Here is a 16901-nt window from a genome sequence, read left to right as displayed (position 1 = left end):
ATTGGTTATCACACACTAACTTTATATGTCATTGGTTATCACACCCTTACTTTATACGTAATTGGTCATCACACCCTTACTTTATATGTCATTGGTTATCACACCCTTACTTTATACGTCATTAGTTATCACACCCTTACTTCATACATTATTGGTTATCACACCCTTACTTTATACATCATTGGTTATCACACGCTAACTTTATATGTCATTGGTTATCAAACCCTTACTTTATACGTCATTAATTATCACATCCTTACTTTATAAATCATTAGTTATCACACCTTTACTTTATACATTATTGGTTATCACACCCTTACTTTATACATCATTGGTTTTCACACCTTTACTTTATACATTATTAGTTATCAGACCTTTACTTTATACATTATTGGTTATCAAACCCTTACTTTATATGTCATTGGTTATCAAACCCTTACTATATACGTCATTAGTTATCACACCCTTTCTTTATAAATCATTAGTTATCACACCTTTACTTTATACATTATTGGTTATCACACCCTTACTTCATACACCATTGGTTATCACACGCTAACTTTATATGTCATTGGTTATCACACCTTTACTTTATACATTATTAGTTATCACACCCTTACTTTATATATCATTGGTTATAAAACCTTTAGTTTATATTTAACAATGTAATAACTTATTGTTGTTAGTGTTATTCATTTTAAAATTTTATTTTTATATTTGTATTTCGTTTTATTGTATTTTTTGTGTATAATTATTGACCATGGTTAATGTATTTGTCATTCATTAATTGGGTGAAATAAAATATACCATAAAATATACCATACTATACTATATATATATATATATATATATATATATATATATATATATATATATATATATATATATATATATATATATATATATATATATATATTGTCCTGGGTAAGATTTTAAACTACATCCGGTTGTGGAGTCTACGGACTTGGGAAAATGACTACCTCCAAGTCACCCTTGGGCAGGGTGTAGTACCTGTAAGCCTTGCGTGCCAACTGCCCACATAATAAGTTGGGTTGACGTCAGTAAATGCATACGGTCGTAAAATTCCTACTCAAAGAGATCGCATAAGTGGACAATATTTCATGTAAATATGTATATATATGTTTCAGTTCTCCTTAGCATTTGGCAGGGGGGTCATAACCTCTTGTAGTAAGAACCAGGGTGACTGGCCTGCCTACGGGGTGCTAAGGTTTTCAAAGTAAAAGTTATCAGTCACATTCGTTAATGTAATTTCGTTTTATTTATCCGTAAATCAAAAATCACTATATCATTGGTTATGACACCCTTACTTGATGTCATTCTGTGCATGTTTTAAAATAATATTAATAACATCCAATGAGATCTTGAATGTAATTTGTTTAATGTTGGCTTATTTTCAGAACAATCTTGGTTTGTTAGTGCAGTAAAAACCATCCATGCTTAATAATTGTTTCTTTGTATTACAGGAGGATTCTAGTAACTGTGGTGCAGGTACCAGCATACAGCCATCATTCCTGTTAATTCTTATGGCATTGTGTTATACATGGAAGTGTTTATACTGCTATGAACACATGCAATAGAATAATTTAACTTTTGGCTTCCTGTCTTGATAACATTTCTAAAATTTTGTTTGAATAAATTTACATTATATTCACTCTCTTTACATCCAATTTTACAAACTAGTCTTGGTCTATTATCATTGAATTCAAATGTCAGTATTATAAGTTATAAGGATACTGATATAAATGTTTTTTTATTAGTCATGATTAAAATGTTAAAAAGCCTAACAGTATAAAGTGATCTTGTTTAATGGTTTTCCTGAATAATATACTTATACATGTGATGTCATCGTTTGACTACTAACCTTTGAACAGGGAATTGTCTTTACACAATGCAGTATAAATTACTGTCAATTTACATTTTCCCATATGTAAATTTTTATTAAAATCACCAAACCCAATTTGTATCATGTTTTCTGTCGAATTCAGAATGGCTTTCATGATTTGTCAAGTCTCAAACATCAGTGGTTGCTACAAAAACATCTCAAGTTTACTCTAGAATTTCTACTTCTATTTTAACCGAAACCTATATTGAGCCATACGAAAATCAAGGCAATATTATACAAATATACAATCATGAATATGAATGGATGGCACAATAATTAGCTCATATATTATTGGATCGTGAGTGGTCTAACCACAAGCTTAAAATAGAACAAGAAACCAAGTGCATAGGATTGTTTCTCAGAGACAAAACCGAAAAACATATTTTGACATGACATTTTAGATACTATATTTTTACCAATAATAAACTTTTAATCCATAAAAGCTTCCTAATTTTAAGAGTGAAAGTATAATTTTGTACGTGCACTTTGATGTTTAAAGTTGGAAGGTTTGTGTCAGAATGATGATGTAGCAATGATAAGTATTGTTATCTGAGTAATCTTTTTAATTTGTAATACATTGTTGGTTGTCATTACATTTCTCGAAATGATGCAAAACGATGTAATTGACAAGTTAACTTCTAGCTCGTGTAATATTTTAAATTAAGATACAGTGGTCATTGCTAGATTCATTAACAACACGTTTATTTCTTCATATTGTGTAACCCCTAGAGTAGATTGACCAATAGATTTTAGTTTTAAGGTAGAGATGCATTTTACCTGACCTGGTATTTTAATTAGTTAATTAGGGAACCAAGATGACCTCCCTTGTCCACAAAACTATATATTTTCGGAAAGCTTATTGTATGAATTTAATTTTTTTTCTATGGATACTGTAGTTTGAAATATGCACAAAAATGTGCTTTTTTGGTCAAAAGTGATTTAAAAAAAATAGCTTCTAAACCATGCTTCTGTTTCCTGTCAAAATTGGTATATGGGTACATCTGTTTACTATGAAGAAAGTGCCGTCTTGAAAATTGTCTACCAGTTGTCAATTTTGCAGGGCGGCAGCTCAAATTTCACTACTTCAAGTTAAATTAACACCCGGGCTAGTTGTCTGTACGATTGTTGTAACACTGTTCAATCAAAAACAATGCCCCGACGGCATTTTGAAGATAAACACATTGTCAATCATTTGTGGAAATCTCAAAACAAAAGGTCAAAGCGTCTAGGAGCAATTTTTTTTAAAGTTCTGGGATGTGCACTCAAAAGAAGCTGAGATAATTGCTAATTTGCATAACAATTCACTCAGTAAGACGTTTGCTAATGCTCATAATTAAAATGGCTTTAGCCGTTTCAAATTTAAATGTATTATCGTTTTGTTAAAAGTTAAATATAGTGCATAATATGGAGATCCCGTCATTTTATTTTTTCACCATGTTTCTTTTTTTGGATAATAAAAAGCCAAAAACAAACTTCACTCTTAAATGCCCACGAACCTGCATCTCTACCTTAATTATACAATTAAAGACTCTCTAACGAATTTAAAGAATACAGTGAGAGGTGCAAAACTAAGGCTTTCCTTATAAATGTATTTGTAAAACTTTGTACTTCTAATTCACATATTCACTACTGATTGGCTAAACATTATGTAGGCGCATCCCTTTATGTAAAATAGCAGCTGCGACCACTCACATATTCAAAATAAGACACTTGCTGATTGGATAAAGTTGTAATGTAATCTCATTCATATTAACTAAAACTAACATGAATGTCACAATACCATTTCCAGATTGGTCAATTTGAATTCTAGCATCCATTATGATTTATAAAAATGAATATTTACAAAACGTTTATAACAATCATAGCTTTATGCTGTTTATATTGCTGTAACTAGATTGGTTGTTAATAATTTATTATACGTTTATTTACAGCAAAAACATCATTAACATGGACCTTAAGAGACATGATAAAATAAATGCTGCCGGTGATACATTTTGAGATTAAAAACAAATAAATGTAATCAGAGGTGCCGACCACACACATTGAAAATAAATAGAACATGCTGCAGTGCAACGTCTTATGTGACGCTTACTCTCACACACATCCACATATGATTACAATTATAATTGTCCTATTCCAAACGTATTGGCAAAGAGAAAACACTGCAAGGTAAAATACGAATCGGGTTTTTAATTAACGCAACTCAAACACGTCATTGATTACTGTGAAAGTGGATAAATTAATACCAAACATTAAAATTTCAATCAAAAATATAAATTTATAATCCCACAGATGATTATGTTATAGTTAAGTAAGTTTATGCAATGTTGAAGATGGAGAAACCTTGAGAGGTTGTAAGAATTTATCTGCAGTCACGGCGGTATGGGTGTTTGCATCATGAGGATCAGACTTTGGTCCACAATATTTTGTATTTATTTATTTCTAATGTGCTTGTTTGGCACCTTTGATTGCATTTATTAGGTTTGTTTTTCGTATTTCAAAATGCCAGTGGGCTGCATTTGTTTATTTCGTGTTTCACAATATAAGGTGCATGCTGTCTCTCTTTTGGGTGTATTTCTTGAATATAGTTGGGATGGAATAATTTAAAAGACGGTATTTTTATGTTAAATCAATTTAAAACAGTTTTAATTTTTTATATGATTTTCAGTGCACATTCCATTTCATTTGAAGAAAATTATTGTGCAATAGATAAATGTAAAGATTGGTATATTCTTTTGAAAAAAAACGACAGTATATATTCTAACAGTGGATATATCAACAAGACTCCAACATGAAGTTGACATGTACCATCTTAACATTTCTGCAGCATGTCAGTATCTCTGTACATGACAATATACGATTATGTATATGTTGGTTCCAACATCAAGTCAGTATGTAAATACTAACATGAAATATGTGTGTACATTTAAAAAAAAAATACGGTTCTTTTCAGATCTGGTTTTAAGTAATTTGTTATTAGTCATTTTTGTATTCGTTATTATGAGAAGATGTGCTAATTAAGAGTCTGCATTGTTATTTTTGAGCAATTTTAAATGTATTTTTATTTTGTATTTGATTTTAATTTCATTTGAGAAAAATATGTGTTAGTGAGTAATATATAGATTAAAAGGTTAATAAGTTCTTTTGAAAAAAACAGTATATCTTCAAACCATGTATATCAAACATGACTCCAACGTTTATACAGTATCTACATACATGACTTGGTCAGTACATATGTATATGTTAATTTGAAATGAAGTTATTAAGCACTTGCTAATGTATTATATTCCTTTTAAAATAGAATCTTACTAAGGTGTGGTGGAAAGGTTTTTTTTATGCAAATTACTTGCTATATTTTTTGCAAGGTGTTAACATGAACTGTAAATATATAATGTAAATATAACTTTATTACAAGTAATTTCTCCATTTGTCTTTGCAAGCTGTCTATTGCAGCTACACTAATAATGTTGTGTGACAAGACGTGTTTCAGTAACTAATGTTTTATGATGGTGCTTATGAATGCACAACATGAGTAATGTAGTTAAAATTTGAGCTCACCAGTGTGAATCAATGAATGACAATGGGTGCACCTCATTCATTGGTCAGGTTGTTTACAAATAAAATACATAATTAAAACATCTTGTTTAAACAATTGTATTGTATCATGTGATAAATGTAAAATTTGTTGTTATTGCAGAGGATTATAATTGAATTACCAACCCATTATGATTGTATACAGTTGATCGGTAATTTGCAAACATGTGTGTACAAGCTTAACCCACTGTTGACTTTATAAACATAGCACATAAACACGGTTTTCACCATTCACTCATGGGTAAACAATGGTTAATTTGTGTTTTGTGCTAAAATTTGAAACAGATTTGTGTGCTCCACGTGTTCGTTTGCCTTAAATGGCATTTTGGGGTTCATCACTGCCGTCCCTGGAGTCTTATCAATATCAATTTAGTCGCTCGTAGTGAAATAGTAATTAGCATAAAAACGTTTTTCACCTTTGTCGTCATTTTTAATTATCCTTGCCTTTTTCAACACCAGAGTGAATAAAACTGACCGCAAAATACCGTGAAGTGTCTTTGATGGAATATATTATATTGCAATTTCTTTCAGTTTATTTTGTGGTATTGTGGTATAGTAATTTCGCGGACATGGGCACAGGTGTAAAATGTAATGAGGAATTTTATTCTTCCGTAATTCGTACAAAATCTATTTTTTTGCTGATAATATATGGCGTCTATATCACCAGGAAACGATGGAAACTACTCGTATTATTCAATGTTTACTGAGGGGGGGGGGGTAGAAGTTGTTACGTATATCTCGAATGTATGAAGTTTCGGCCACGCATTTATATCTTGTTTATTGAATCCTTGCAGTTCTATATATTTATATTCAATTTATTAGTCCTCGTTCGGACGCAGTCCGAAAACAGGGACTTGCGTTTTCACCAGTCACCTCCGTGCGTCCGTGCTTCCGTGCGTGCGTCCGGACCAGTATCTTAGAAATGCCTGAACCAATCACAATCAAACTTCACACATACATCATATATGACATTATACATATGCACATCAATTTGTTTCACGATCTGATTCAAGATGGCCGAATAGCAGCCATTTTTGTACTGAAATATCGTCAAAATTAAGCATTTCTCGGCTGTTTACAGATGGATTTTGTTCAAGCTTGGTATATACATTGGACATTATAGAACTTTGATGCACATCATTTTGTTTTTCAGATAAGATTCAAAATGGCCGACTGGTGGCCATTTTGTTTTAATGAATGTGGTTCTAGTGTCATAAATCTGACTTGCTTTGACTGATTCTGTTCAAATCTCAAATATTCATTATACATCATGTCATAGATATACAATATATATTGGTTTGACGATCCTATTCAAAGTGGCCGACTGGTAGCCATTTTTGTGCTAAAAACAATCATCAAATATCAAGCATTTTAGGCATTTACGGATGGATTTTGTTCAAACTTATAACATACATTAGACATCACGAGTTACTGATGCACGTTATTTTATTTTTCAGATCAGATTCAAAATGGCTGATTGGCGGCCATTTTGTTTTAATAAATGGGCTTTTAGATCTTCGACTGATTATGTTTAAATTTTATATATTCATTATTCATCATGTTATAGATATATACATGTATTCAAAATGGCCGCTTTTGTTTTAATTAATGCTTGTTCCAGAGATATATCTCTCAATGTGGACAAGTACTCGTTTGACAATCAGATACAAATGTGAATCATATTAGTGTTAAACAATCATCATAATCATATTTCTGACATGGATATATTGCAGCTATATTACTGTAAACAAAACTATATGTCTTAAATTTGATAACTAACGGGGACTGTGCCACGAATGACTTGTTTATTTTAACTTATACTTACTATTAGCTGTTACTTTGAAAAAAAACAGTAAAACCTTGTACGTCAGAAGTACACTGTACTGTAAAACAAGTTGAAAAAGCGACATGCAAATGACGTAATAGCGAAATGTTGATTTAGCAAGTCTCTTTTGTCATTGTTGATTTCCCCTTTTCACACACAATACATGTTTGTCGCGTGCCAAAACAAATACACAGTTATCACCTCCATAAAAACAAAGAAAAACTGTCAAGTGTATTTAGGAAGCGCCCAGATTTTTATGTTCCGGATTACTGTACACAAATCTCCAAGCCTTGGCCATTTTGAATTTATAATAAAGTCATTAGCAACATCTTGAATTAGCGAATCAGTTCCCTCGCTAAATTCACTAAAAAGACATGCTCGCGAAAAAGACATGTTTTACAGTATTTGAATTAAATTTGCCGAGATAATCAGTTCAGAAATGTGTATTTACTCGATTGTATTTCGACAATTATATGCCTTTCTAGGTCAAGTCTGTTTGTTTTGATAATGTACTTGATTTTTAAAAGTAAATATTCATTTGTTAAAGGTTTACATTGACAGACTAGTAGTAAATTAAGTAGTATATGTATTAAGGTAGAGATGCAGTTTACCTGACAGGTATTTTAATTAGTTAATTAGGAAACCAAGATGACCTCCTTTGTCCACAAAACTATATATTTTCGAAAAGCTTATTGTCTGAATTTTAAAATTTTGTTATGAACACTGTAGTTTGAAATATGCACATTTGTGGTCAAAAGTGATTTAAAACAAATTAGCTTCTAAACCACGTTTTTTTGTTTTCCTTACTTTTATGGGTACATCTATTTACTATGAAGAAAGTGCCGTCTTGAAAATTGTCTACCAGTTGTCAATTTTGCAGGGCGGCAGCTCAAATTTCACTACTTCAAGTTAAATTAACACCCGGGCTAGTTGTCTGTACGATTGTTGTAACACTGTTCAATCAAAAACAATGCCCCGACGGCATTTTGAAGATAAACACATTGTCAATTATTTATGAAAATTTCAAAACAAAAGGTCAAAGCGTCTAGGAGCTATTTAAAGTTCAGGGATGTGCACTAAAAAGAAGCTGAGATAATTGCTAATTCGCATAACAATTCACTCAGTAAGAAGTTTGTTAATGCTCATAATTAAAATGGCTGTAACAGTTTCAAATTTAAATGTATTATCGTTTTGTTAAAAGTTAAATATAGTGCATAATATGGAGATCCCGTCATTTCTTTTTTTCACTATGTTTCTTTTTTATTATTTATTTCGTTTTTTGAGTATGTTCCACTATTCACAATTGTACAAAATTTTAACAGTCTATATCTAAGACTGTTTGGATAATAAAAAGCAGAAAAACAAATTCCCTCCTAAGTGCCCACGAACCTGCATCTCTACCTTAATGGTTATGTATGTATAATTGCTGACACATCGATATTACATTTTGTAATTGTATCAGTTGTTCATACTTATAATTGTCCAGTATTTTATATTGAATAATAATAAATACACCACACTTGCAACGTACGAGTTATTAGTAAATATAATTAAATCAATAATAAAAATAAATATATGTATATAACTGCAAGGACTCAATTAATAAAACATAAAACATATGTGCAGTCAAAACTATTTTCGGGTTGGCAAATGGTGGCCGACTCCCGCCTACCGTATATTTGATATTACAAAAAATCTGTTGTTGTCACGCGATTCTCAGAAATACTGATAACAAAGTTGCTACTGCAGAAACTATCAGTAAATACAAATAGTACAAAATACAACAACCTAGCAATATAACGAGTCCCTTTTTTGTGCGTATTTTGGTGAGTGTACAAAACGTGGAAGTTCAACATGCAAATACCAGATGTATTTGTTTAACGGATTGACATTATTATGCCTGACGTTGTAAAAATACGTGCCGCATTTTTTTTGTAATTCAGCTATTCTATTGTTTTACTAGAATAAAATGTGAAAAGCTGTCTCTTCTAGTCCCCTTCTATTGGTGATTCTACAAACATCTCAAGAAAGACCACGTATCATTTTTTTTTATCAAACATGAAAAATAATTGCTAAGAATTGAAAATAATTGAGATGTCGTCACCAAAAAAACAAAGTCTACTAAAGTTACCTACAAACCATGTATTAAGTCAATTGAACTGGTAGTTTTCAAGACGTCGTCGGGATAGCAGTTTTGACCAAAATGGCCCAAATATTAACAAAATTATTGACACAAAATATTGACACAAAACCTGAGAGAGATCCACCCAATGTACTTGTATAATATATATTAAAACACTGGTTTTCAAGAAAAAGATGCCAATGCATTGTTGAAGGACGAACGGCAGTTAATCATTAGTATGATCAGCTCCGTTGCTGTGTAATCTTCGACGAAATTATTAGTATTCTAGTCTTAAATACAAAACTTGTTATAATTAAGGCGGAGCAGAGGTGTGGCTTTTTTTCTATGTGTAGTTAGTTTGAGATCTATGAATGAGCTCTGGCGATAAAAACAACTTGTATGTGGTGCTGAATGCCGTGTAAATCGGGTATAAAACAGGCTGTGAAGCAGACGACAAACATGGCAGGGCGTCACTTCGCCTCTAGAGGGCTATTCGGTGACGTCATTAGAGAACATTGATAATTGCACCCATTCACGCTGATACGACAATCCCATAGAAGCTCTAGTATAAGTCCTTTTTACTGACAGTTTACAAGTTGAAACATGGTGAGGTTTTGTGCGTATGAATGTCATTACGATTCACGTAATATCCCAGTTGATGTTAAGTTTTACAAAATCCCAAACGAAAAATCACGTAAAATTGGCAGAGGAACTAACCTGAATGTGACGAAACATACTAGGCTTTGTTCCGACTATTTTGAGAGCAAACATTTCGATTCAGATTTAATGTTAAGTTTTATATTTATATTAGCGTGTGTTGTTTCAGTTATTACAGTAGTTGTTGATCGATAACAACAATAACTTGAGTTTGGTCTTCCGAATAAGCGCTTATTCCTATGCGCAGATTGAGAAAAATCGAACATATCTGAACGTCCATTATCATCCTAAAGTCGTCAGAATAGTCTCACAAATCGTACACAATGTTCATTCAGTTTGGAAGTGTAGTTATCAGGACACAAATATGGAGAATATGGTTCTACTCTGTGATCGATTATAAAGAAACAAAATTATGTTGAATTACATATGGTAACATCCGAAACATTTAAAACGAAAACGCCTCGGTTAAATTAGATCATCACTATGCAAATTTGAAAGGCGACGACTCCTGTCGAACGCCACGAGCTCTGCCGGCAACTCAGATGGAGGAAACGGAAATACTTCAAAATAAATAGAGATTGATGTCCCGATTCATGATTTGTCCTTCATGTAGAGGCTACACTGAGGACAGGGCGCAAGTAGATCCATAATGACGGAAAGTGATGACGATATAATTGGATACGACGAGGAACTCAATACATCCATGTCAACTCACTACGACAAGGGTGACAGTTCGTTCTGCATTGATACAGCCACGGAAACTGAAGAAGAGTACGATGAATGTGAGATTAATACTAGTACAAACATTCAACAACAACCGAAATTCATGGTATTCGATGACTGTCTAAAAAATGTTTCCATAGATGACAAATGAAAATGTGGAGAACCTGTGCTAGAGAAAAGAAAGTCAGTTCAGGGTACATTACTGACAATTCGCACAATTTGCAGTAATTCTCACGACGAAGTTTGGCATTCCCAACCATTGCAGGACAAAAAGGCTGCTGGCAATTTGCTTCTTTCTGCCACTGTTCTTTTCAGTAAAAATACCGACACTCGATTGGCACGTGTTTTTCATTCGTAAATTTCAAAGTTATTAGTGAAAACACATATGTCAGCAACTATCTCTTTGCTGTTATCAACGCATGGAAAAGGAAATGTGAACCAAAGACATGGTAAAACTTGCAGGTGCTTATAATTCTATGGACATGGACAGTGGCAAAATCGTTGAATTCACTGCTACACAAGTTACACAAGTAGACAATTCTGTCGCTATGGAAAAGGCAGATTTCGTATCAACCCTGGATAGAATCCTTCACAACAACATAAATGAGAATACTATCGCAACTGATCGTCATATTCAAATTAAAGCCACAATGAAGAAAGATTACCCCCAATATATCGTACCAGTTTGATGTATGGCATTTAGCAAAATCAGTGGTCAAAAAGCTTCGCAATTTTGCTAGGCAGAAAAAATATTGAAATCTGCTGCCATGGATACAATCGATATCCAGACACCTATGGTGGAGTGCGACATCTTGTAACGAAGATGAGGAAGTACTCAATGAGAAACGGATATCAATTTTGAACCATACAGCAAATGTTCACAGATGGAGCGGGAATCGTCATTTCCTCTATTGACAAGAGAACAAAGACGTGAAACAAGATGGTTGAAAGTTGGCGAACCAACCCATGAGGCTCTGAAAAATGTGGTGATGGACAAAAATATATTGGAAGCAGCGGACAAGCTGACAGAATTCAAAATGTATCGCTTACAGGTATAGTGGCTCGAATGCAACTTGCTGCACTAGACATGAATCATCATTCTGGGAGAAAACAGGCAACCGTTAAATCTGGCGAAAACGAAGGTCAACTGAAATATAACATCGTCTTTCCCGAAAACAGAAAATCTTGGTTGGTCAGGCCTGTCAAAGGAGCCAAATCATATTCGCACATAATTTGCCTGAATTATCTTCGAACATAGCGCCTGAATATAAGTATCTCCAGCAAGTTTCTTGGCAGGCACTCAGTATGCATAACTAACTGCCCAGTCGATTTTTAATGTCTCGCAAAGACGTGTATACATGTTTCATTTATTGGAGTAGTTTACATGCACCAACATATGGAATATGACCGAGATTCTAGTGTGCGAAGGAACACAGCTCTGCTTGGTTACTCTATATGTAAGTCTATTCCACCAGTATTTCAAGAACCACTGGACGGATTTCGATGAAACTTTGAACATTGATGCTCTGGGACAGAGCGCAGACCTGATTAGTTTGGGGTTTGTGCATGATAATTACCTAATTTGCATAATAATTGGTCAATTTTTGGCTTTCCGTTTATATTTCAAGTACTAATCATCAAATTTCAATGAAACTTGTTACATGGATGTCATAGAGCAATGCACATACCTCATATATTTTAGGTTAATATTTTAAATACATGTACCTAATTTGATAACTTATTGTTTTTTTAGTTTATATATAAATTAATTAACAACAGAACATAATTACATATCACATGTGGTAAATATGTCTGTACGATATAAATCGTCCATTAACCTAAAATGTTCTTATACGTTTAATGCCAGTGGTTTCGCTCCAAGGAATTGATAGTAACGACGTTCCGCCATATTTTTGGACACACTTTTCCAACTAGATTGTAGATTATGTCTATATATTTATGTTAATTTTCTCTAATGTTAATAGTATTGACACCTCATTGATGTATTTGTAACATAAGCGAAATACACTTCCACACACCATCACTACATTAACCAATCGAATGAAAAAAATACTTGAATATTTATTTTAGATAAAAACATGGCTGACGATCTGTATGAATACTTGTCTCCAAGCGGTTTGTCTTCTGGAATCATTGAAAAAATGGAAAGAGAGAAGGTAAGACGTCAAATATTGACCGAAATCAATGAAATGGTTTCATTATTTTAACATATCATTGTAGACTCTGTCCATCATCGTAAAATATGATGCTGACTGATTTTGTATAATAATAATATATTTTTATTTCGTACTTTGGCCATTGGCCCTATGTACAGATACAAATAAATACATAATAAATTAGATTTGAATGGTCGCAGAAATATATACAAATATTGATATTTCTTGTTAGTAGTGTTTGTATATAGCTGAATGCAATGGTGAGAGGATTTAATATTTAATAGTTAAATTTTGTTTTCTATGGTATTCTTTCAGATTGACCCAACAGTTATCCTTCTTATGGATGACGAAATGTTGTCTAATTATATCTATTTTTACGGCGATAGAATTGCAGTGGTGGATCTTTGCCAGAGGTTTGTACTGAGTGCCCCAAAATCGGAAAGCAGAAAGCATGCTCTACAGAACAAAATCAGGAGAAAATTTAAATTACGCAAAGCAAAACAGACAAGCCAGGATTCTTCATTGGGAAGCGATGACGACAACAACAACTCTGAGTGCCAAACAAGAAGGTTTGGAAACACCAATGCCGCTAAATCTAAACGAAAATTTGAAATACGATGGCTTCATTATGGTATGTCCAACAAAGAAAAGATGGAAGAGTTTGAGTTTGATCTGAAAGTCATGCAAGAAAATACAGTAAATGATCGTAGTACTGCCCAATCTGATTAAAATAAGATTATGATTGGCTTAATTTTTTTTATATAATTACAATAATTATTATTTATTTTAATTATTTACTATAATTATTATTTATTTTAATTATTTTTTAACGTTACAATTATTTTGCTGCAAGAATGGTTTGTTCGTGAAAGCCACCGGGATCTGAAAAACCCGCACAGGAACCAGGCAATTTACTCAGCCAATCACCGAGCGTCTTACAAAGCGGTTAAACTCATGTTTTGCCAAAGCGTAGAACACCAGATGAAAAAAATGGCTGACCACACATGTACTGCTGCAGAGGTGAAGTTAAAGGTAGAATGCGTGCCTTGGCAGAACTTGCTGTTAGTTTGTTGACACACGTTAACCCGAAGATTTAAGAACGCACTCGCATTTATCTGTTTCATGTGTATTCGTAATGTCGTTCTTGTCATTTCGTAATGTCATTCAAGTCGGCCAATTTTTGCCTGAGTTACAGCATTTTTAGTATGTCCTACTTTGGTCTACGATATCTATGTCTACATAGTGAGCAAATTTATAGCAGTATTTGTCATTATTTTGATTTTTCGCAAAATTTTTGATTTTTAGTCTCTAAAGGTCAAATGGCGGTGTTGGCGTCGACAGTGTTGTGTGGACGTTTCGTAGTTTTTTGTGGACATTGCGTTTCAAAACTTGATATACTCACGCAATCCACGATTGAAGTCATTCAAAGTATTGCAAAGTACTGCAAAGTAGTGGCAAAGTCCTGCAAAGTAGTGGCATAGTGCTCAAAAGTACTGCACAGTAGTGGCAAAGTACGGCAAAGTAGAGGCAAAGTACTGCACAGTAGTGGCAAAGTACTGCAAAGTAGTGGCAAAGTATAGCAAAGTAGTGGCAAAGTTTTGCAAAGTAGTGGCAAAGTACTGCAAAGTAGTGGCAAAGTATAGTAAAGTAGTGGCAAAGTTTTGCAAAGTAGTGGGAAAGTACTGCAATGTATTGTCAATGTACTGCAAAGTAATGCAAAGTACTGCAAAGTAGTGGAAAAGTATTGCAAAGTAAAGGCAAAGTACTGTAGTGGCAAAGTACTGCAAAGTAGTGACAAAGTACTGCAAAATACTGAACAGTAGTGACAAAGTACTGCAAAATACTGAAAAGTAGTGACAAAGTACTGCAAAGTACTGCAAAGTAGTGGCAAAGTACTGCAAAGTACTGAAAAGTAGTGACAAAGTACTGCAAAGTACTGCAAAGTAGTGGCAAAGTACTGCAAAGTAGTGGCAAAATACTGTAAAGTAGTGGCATAGTGCTGCAAAGTACTGCAAAGTAGTGGCAAAGTACTGCAAAGTAGAGGCAAAGTTGTGTAGTGGCAAAGTACTGCAAAGTAGTGGCAAAGTACTGCAAAGTGCTGCACAGTAGTGCCAAATTACTGCAAAGTAGTGGCAAAGTGTAGCAAAGTAGTGGCAAAGTTTTGCAAAGTTGTGACAAAGTACTGCAAAGGAGTGGCAAAGTATAGCAAAGTAGTGGCAACGTTTTGCAAAGTAGTGGAAAAGTACTGCAATGTATTGCTAATGTACTGCAAAGTAATGCAAAGTACTGCAAAGTAATGGAAAAGTACTGCAAAGTAGAGGCAAAGTACAGTAGTGGCAAAGTACTGCAAAGTAGTGGCAAAGTACTGCAAAGTACTGCAAAGTAGTGGCAAAGTAGTGGCAAAGTACTGCAAAGTAGTGTAAAAGTACAGCAAAGTGGTGGCAAAGTACTGCAAAGTAGTGGCAAAGTATTGCATAATTGTGGCAAAATACTGCAAAGTGGAGGCAAAGTACTGCAAAGTAGTGGCAAAGTACTTCAAATTAGTAGCACATTAGTGGCAAATTAGTAGCAAAGTATTCCAAAGTAGTGACAAAGTAATGCAAAGTAGTGGCAAAGTAATGCAAAGTGCTGCACAGTAGTGGCAAAGTACTGCAAAGTAGTGGCAAAGTACTGCAAAGTGCTGCACAGTAGTGGCAAAGTACTGCAAAGTAGTGGCAAAGTATAGCAAAGTAGTGGCAAAGTATAGCAAAGTAGTGGCAAAGTTTTGCAAAGTAATGGGAAAGTACTGCAATGTATTGCCAATATACTGCAAAGTAATGCAAAGTACTGCAAAGTAGTGGAAAAGTACTGCAAAGTAGAGGCAATGTACTGTAGTGGCAAAGTACTGCAAAGTAGTGACAAAGTACTGCAAAGTGCTGCACAGTAGTGGCAAAGTACTGCAAAATACTGAACAGTAGTGGCAAAGTACTGCAAATACTGCAAAGTAGTCGCAAAGTACTGCAAAGTGCTGCACAGTAGTGGCAAAGTACTGCAAAATACTGAACAGTAGTGGCAAAGTACTGCAAAGTAGTGGCATGGTGCTGCAAAGTACTGCAAAGTAGTGGCATAGTGCTGCAAAGTACTGCAAAGTAGAGGCAAAGTAGTGTAGTGCAACGTACTGCAAAGTAGTGGCAAAGTACTGCAAAATGCTGCACAGTAGTGGCAATGTACTGCACAGTAGGGGCAAAGTATAGCAAAGTAGTGGCAAAATTTTGCAAAGTTGTGGTAAAGTACTGCAAAGGAGTGGCAAAGTATAGCAAAGTAGTGGCAAAGTACTGCAAAGTAGTGGCAAAGTAATGCAAAGTACTGCAAAGTAGTGGCAGAGTATTGCAAATTAGTTGCAAAGTACTGCAAATAGGTGTCAAAGTATTGCAAAGTACTGTAAAGTAGTAGCAAAGTACTGAAAAGTAGTGGCATAGTGCTGCAAAGTAGTGGCAAAGTACTGCAAAGTAGTGTCAAAGTACTGCAAAATGTTGCACAGTAGTGGCAAAGTACTGCAAAGTAATGGCAAAGTACTGCAAAGTAGTGGCAAAGTAGTGGCAGAGTACTGCAAAGTAGTGGCAAAGTACTGCTAAGTAGTGGCAAAGTACTTCAAAGTAGTGGCAAAGTACTGCAAAGAAGTAGCAAAGTAGTGGCAAAGTACTGCAAAGTAGTGGCAAAGTACTCCAAAGTAGTGGCAAAGTTGTGGCAAAGTAGAGGCAAAGTACTGCAATGTAGTGGCAAAGTACTGCAAAGAAGTGGCAAAGTATTGCAAAGTAGTTGCAAAGTACTGCAAGGTAGTGGCAAAGTACTCCAAAGTAGTGGCAAAGTACCACAAAGTACTGCAAAGTGGTGGCAACGTGCGGCAAAGTAGTGGCAACG

General features: G+C 34.1%; 1 protein-coding gene across 2 annotated transcripts in view; it reads left to right on the top strand.

Annotated features, from left to right (window-relative positions):
• Positions 1-5539, top strand: part of LOC102808683 (voltage-dependent calcium channel subunit alpha-2/delta-3-like) — a 311772-nt gene extending 306233 nt beyond the window's left edge. For both annotated transcript variants that reach the window (XM_085496670.1, XM_085496668.1), the window contains exon 36: positions 1485-5539. In XM_085496670.1, the coding sequence (XP_085352796.1) occupies positions 1485-1598 (114 nt within the window). In that variant the 3' untranslated portion in view covers positions 1599-5539. The remainder of the gene's footprint in view (positions 1-1484) is intronic.
• The last annotated feature ends 11362 nt before the right edge of the window (positions 5540-16901 follow it).

Source organism: Saccoglossus kowalevskii, chromosome 3 (assembly GCF_978046115.1).
Source record: "Saccoglossus kowalevskii chromosome 3, keSacKowa6.1, whole genome shotgun sequence".
Classification (NCBI taxonomy): domain Eukaryota; kingdom Metazoa; phylum Hemichordata; class Enteropneusta; family Harrimaniidae; genus Saccoglossus; species Saccoglossus kowalevskii.
The sequence above is the reverse complement of the archived record's forward strand: the minus strand, read 5'-3'. Positions and strand labels throughout refer to the sequence as shown.